Genomic DNA, 5,524 nt, shown 5'->3' with positions numbered 1-5,524 from the left:
CTCTCACACCTAGTAACAATTTAGAGTTATCAGTTAACCTAACAGTCATGTTTTTGGTCTGTGAAAGGAAGCCGGAGTACCTGGAGAAAACCCACGCATGCACGGAGAGAACATGCAAACTCTACCCAGAAAGGACCCCAGGCTGGGATTTGAACCAGCGACCTTCTTGCTGAGAGGCATCAGCTCTACCAACTGAGCCACCATGCCGCTAGCACATCTCTATTTAATATAATGATGATGATGATGATGATGATGATGATGATGATGATGATGATGATGATGATGATGATGATGATGATGAGTCACACAAATGTCCTGCTACCCAGACCTGCCCGACTGGTAACAGCTTCACAAAGAGTTTCTGTGCTAACAGACTTTCCCAACTGGGAACTATCCTGTGATTTTACCTTAAAGAGAGACAAATATGTGACAAACAGTGTGATGCAGAAATTCAACATTGTTCTGTCAACTAATTTAAATAAGAAAAAGAATCTTTTAAAGCTTACTGGTCACATTAAGAACAATAAATTACTCATCTGTTGTGATGAGCTCTGTCTAAAACTCTGGTGGCAGCAGAGACATGCATTCATTCAAGGAATGCCAGGTGTTTAAATAGTTTACTTTTATGATATATTGTTCATTCATATGTGTTTACAAATACAGGCACTGTGATCATTTTTCTTTAAAAATCAACTTGAAAAAGATGTTGCACTAACTGTACATCTACCACTAGCCATAAAATGCATTGGTTGTGAAAAACAAAAGGATCTTATTTGTTTTATTTATTAAATACAAAACAACACAAAATCATATAAATTGTGATAGTTTTGGAATGTCTAGCAGTGACTATTTCTTAATTTAGCAGTTGCATTTGCAAGAAAAGTAGATATCTGTAACAAGTTTTGCAGCATCTGGCTCAAGACCAGATATCAGAGTACTTACAAAATCCTCCCCAGAGTCTGCGCCCACTGAAGTGATGGATTCCTTGCTGATGGTCCGTGGTATACGCACACCACTCCGAGGAGCTGTGGCCGCCTCTTCTGCAATCTTTTTCTTAAGCTTGGCAAACATATTTCTCCCTCCTGCAGCTCTTACTGAGTGCAATCTACAGTTTCTGGAGAGGTTGAGGTTCTTTCTGATGCCTGGTTCTGAATGGTGAAGCAGAGCAGCGTTCCTGTGCAGTGCTGCTCAAAAAGGGCTTGATGTACTGGATCCATTCTGCTGCATCTAGAAAAAGGAAACATGAGTCTTATTAAAATGCCAAAACCTACAATAGCTACAATGGTAAATGGATTGAACTTATATAGCCCCATGGGGATCCCAATGCGCTTTACACTACAATAATTCACACATCCACACACAGTATTGTTTATTGTACAGTGTTGTATAAAGTACCTCAGAGTGATACTTGAGTAAAAATACAAGTATCTTATCATAAAAATACTTTGGTAAAAGTTAAAGTCTTCTCTAAAAATATTACTTGAGTAAAAGTACAAGTATCTTATCATAAAAATACTTTGGTAAAAGTTAAAGTCTTCTCTAAAAATATTACTTGAGTAAAAGTCTTTAAGTATCCAAATTTTTTTGTACTTAAGTATCAAAAGTAAATTTCTGACACAAAAGCTACTTAAGTATTAAAAGTAAAAGTACTGAGTAAAAGTGAGCAGTTAGATTTTCCAAAATGACATTCATTGGGAGGCGACTTCTCCAAAAAATATTTTTGATGATGGGTTGTGTACAAATTACTAATAGGGTGTCAGAATGGTATATATTTACACTTCTCATCCAACTACAATTAAAATCACTCTATCCAGGAGACACAATTTATCAGGATAGTATTTTTTATGTAATAACAACTCATAATAAAATAGGAGTAACGACTTTCTACTTCTTTACTTTTTAAAAAATGTAGTGAGTAGAACGTACAGATAATTGTGTAAAAATGTAATGAGTAAAAGTAAAAAGTACGCTGAAAAATAATTACTCAAGTAAAGTACAGATAACCAAAATTTCTACTTAAGTACAGTAACAAAGTATTTGTACTTAGTTACTTTACAACTCTGGTATTGTAGCATTGTAGCCACAGCTGCCCTGGGGCACACTGACAGAGGTGGGGCTGCACCGGCACCACCGGACCCTCTGACCACCATCAGCAAAGGTGGGTGAAATGTCTTGCCCAAGGACACGACTGAGACGGCTGGACGGGGGATCGAACCAGCAACCCTCCGGTTACAGGATACGACTCCCCAAACGGCATATAACAAATAACAAGCCCCAAGCGCTTCCCCTCTATTAAAGACATGCCGGTTTTTCGTGTGAATGTATTTACATTCATCACATTGTGACTGTTCAGACCATGATCAAACCACACAGGTCAGTGGTTTTAGAGTCAAACTGTTTCCAGAAGCTGAATGATCATGACAGCCTCCTGAATGAATCTTTTGTTGTGTACACTGCAGCAGACAACACCGGTTGGTTCAATCTATTTTTCAGTGTTAGACAAAATAAACTGAAGCTAATTTCCTGTCTAATTCCAAGCATTGATTATAAAGCATACAAYCCGTAGATAAACTTAAGTTAAACTGGTCTTATAGTGTTGATGAAACTGTTTTCACAACCAGAGTTAGCTCCGGTACCATAACAATGAGAGTCATGTTAGCTCTCGTTAGCTTGTCCGTCCACTAAAGTCGCTCTTCTCTTACCGTACTAACTTCAGTTAAGTATCCTCATGTTCAGTCCTCACGTCTTTAAAAACTGTACGTTTTCTTCTTGTTCACGTTCACTTAAAAAGCGTCAACAGTGACAATCTCTGTGAGAAATAATGAACTCGGTGACAGTCTGTCAAGCTAGCAGCTACACGTCATCACCCCAGCACAGATGACAGCTGACGCCACGACGCAACCTCTGCTGATTGGCCAGAACGTAAAAGAGGTGGAACCATGGCAATAAGCTCGCGCCCTCTACAGGCAAAAGTAGGAAACACACAACCAGAAAGTATGAACTACCAAAACTCCATAACATTTAGTATGTCTCTTAAATGATTATATTGATTTTTTAAAATAATTTTTATTTCTATGTGTTGCTTTTACATTCCTCTGTCTCCTGTATTTACATTTTACATGTCTGCCTCATCATGCAAATAAGGTGGGTCAGCTCCTCAGTTTAAAGTTTATTTTAAAACAAAGGCAAAAGCATAATGAGGCAGAAATGAATAAGGAAATGTAAATACAGGAGACAGAGAAATGTAAAAGCAATACATGGAAATCAAAAAAGACTTGTGGGAAAATTATTTAAAAAAAATTAAATATAACCTTTTAATGCATCTACAAGTAAAAGGAAAACTAAAAATTTATTTTTTATAAACTGTAAAATTTTAATTATTATAAACTATATAATTTAATAGAACTAAGCTGGAAAAACAAATATGATGAAACATGAGGTAAAGTTCTTTTTTAATTTTATTGGTGCATTTTAAGCATATTTATTTATTTAGTGGTCCATTTATATACTTCTGCATTTATTTCTAATTATGCCCATTTCGGTCCTCCACAGCAATTCAGGTGCATCTTTAAAAAAATTAATTTCGTGAAAAAGTTAAATCTTTTGTCAATAATTTCAGATGTGAAACTTATATATTATATATCATTACATCAACAACATATTTCATCATTACACAGAGTAAAATATTTCTTGTCCATCCATCCTCMATATCCACTTCTTCCTTTCGGGGTGCGAGGGGAAGGGTATACCCTGGACAGGTCCCAAGGAATTTTGTAATTTGACGGCGTACAAATAATGAAAAAAAAAAGGCTAAAATGGCTTGAACTTATCAAGTCCACTTGGACCCCAAGGTGCTTTACACTTCTGACATTCACCCATTCACACACTGATGGTAGTAAGCTCCAGCCACAGCTGCCTTGGGGCACACTGGACAGGAAATTGGAACATTGTGAAAACTGTTTGAGGCATTTTTTTGTCCATTTTGTTTTATTGCTCTGTTCTGCTTTTCTTGTAGCATTGGTATTCATTTAAGATGGACCAATAATATAAAAAAAGTCTCAACAAGTATGACTAGTTGGGAAGGGTTGTTTAGGCAGATTCTTATTCATCCAAACAAAACAAGAGACAAATGAGATGAGCAAAATTATTTACAAACTCTGGGGTCTACATTTTATTTATAACCATTTATTGTCACTCTGTAACTGTCTGCCAGAAGGCTGTAAGATTTTTGTGTTTGTGCAGTACTTTTATCTCATATCAAGCTAAATACATCACCAAAACAAAATAAAATGGAACAATCTATACAGCACTGCATGTGCATTTTTCTCAGCAGTGATTCTTTTTTATTGTGAAGGAGAATGAAGATTTATAAATATGGACATTTTACACAGTTCAGCTTTTTGAGTCCTTCAGCACATTGGAGATGCTCAGCAATCTTTCTTTGCTGTTATACTTCAGTGTGATTTAAGCTGCAGAGTAATCACATTAAATGCACAGAAAAGGAATAAAACTCAAGAGTTGGCACCAAAACAATCCGCTGTAAAGACGTTAAATGTAATTTACAAAAACTGGGGTGATGCTGGGCTGTGCCTCTGTATCCTGACAAAGCTATTTCAGCTGTAAGTCGCTCACAAGAAATAAGGTGTTGTCGTTCGTGGAGGGATGACCCTTTCGGAGTCAGGCACTGCTCTGAAGAGTTTTGGCTCCCGTGTGTTGGCGTCTTTGAAGACCATAATGGATGCAATGTTACCACAGCGATAGCAGTAGTTGGGAGCCGACCACACCGTGACCAGCTTCTCATCAAACATGAACTTGTAGCCTTCGTGGACAAGCTGGTGTGCCCTGCAGATGAGCTTCAGGTTGTTGATGTGAACAAACTACAGGAAACACACAAACAAGAATTACATTAAGTACAGGTAGAGCTAATGTAGATGGTGTCATTATAACACATCAGTTAGATATTTATAGTCAACACCATTTCTTTCTGCCACAAAATATCTATACATTTCTTATAYACACTCACATGCATTTGATTTAGAATAAAAAAAGAACAAAGAACAACCTCCATCCTTATTCGCTCGTATGAACAGATAACAGCTCAATTCATTTCAGACATTTCACAGAAAACTGATGAAACTCTTACAACAAAACAAACCAGACGTACAGGAAGAGGCTGGATTTTAAAAAATTCACAAGTTCTATTTTTATTATTATTATTGTTATTATTATTATTATTATTGTTATTATTAGGGGTGTCCCGATCCGATATTGATATCGGATATCGGTCTGATATCAGCCAAAAAACGAGTATCGGATTTTATCGGCCTGCATAAAAAATCTCCGATATAAGCGCTCCGATATTAGCAGTTCAATCCAGCAGTTCACTGACTCCACTCCAGTGTTTCTATCCAGCAGCGCTTGGATCCAGCATGTAGCACTCACGTGATCACAACAACATGCAGCGCTAACAAGTTAGCAAGAATGTCGACAGCAGAACTTTCTATTTTCATCAGAAACAGAGTTG

General features: G+C 37.0%; 2 protein-coding genes across 6 annotated transcripts in view; both read right to left on the bottom strand.

The window, feature by feature from the left end:
* The window catches only part of golga1 (golgin A1), a gene marked incomplete in the record, with an annotated part of 54,539 nt that extends 51,647 nt beyond the window's left edge, over positions 1-2,892 (bottom strand). For 4 of the 5 annotated variants that reach the window (XM_014009957.1, XM_014009958.1, XM_014009961.1 and 1 more), the window contains 1 exon segment: positions 943-1,114. In XM_014009957.1, coding sequence (XP_013865411.1) covers positions 943-1,071 — 129 coding nt within the window. 5 annotated transcript variants of the gene reach the window in all.
* A 1,255-nt stretch (positions 2,893-4,147) lies between these two features.
* The window catches only part of LOC106518606 (serine/threonine-protein phosphatase 6 catalytic subunit), a 20,832-nt gene continuing 19,455 nt past the window's right edge, over positions 4,148-5,524 (bottom strand). The window contains exon 7 of the mRNA XM_014009956.1: positions 4,148-4,877. Coding sequence (XP_013865410.1) covers positions 4,629-4,877 — 249 coding nt within the window. The 3' untranslated portion in view covers positions 4,148-4,628. The remainder of the gene's footprint in view (positions 4,878-5,524) is intronic.

Source organism: Austrofundulus limnaeus, unplaced genomic scaffold (assembly GCF_001266775.1).
Source record: "Austrofundulus limnaeus strain Quisiro unplaced genomic scaffold, Austrofundulus_limnaeus-1.0 Scaffold64, whole genome shotgun sequence".
In the NCBI taxonomy this organism is placed as follows: domain Eukaryota; kingdom Metazoa; phylum Chordata; class Actinopteri; order Cyprinodontiformes; family Rivulidae; genus Austrofundulus; species Austrofundulus limnaeus.
This window is presented reverse-complemented; position numbering and strand designations above follow the sequence as displayed.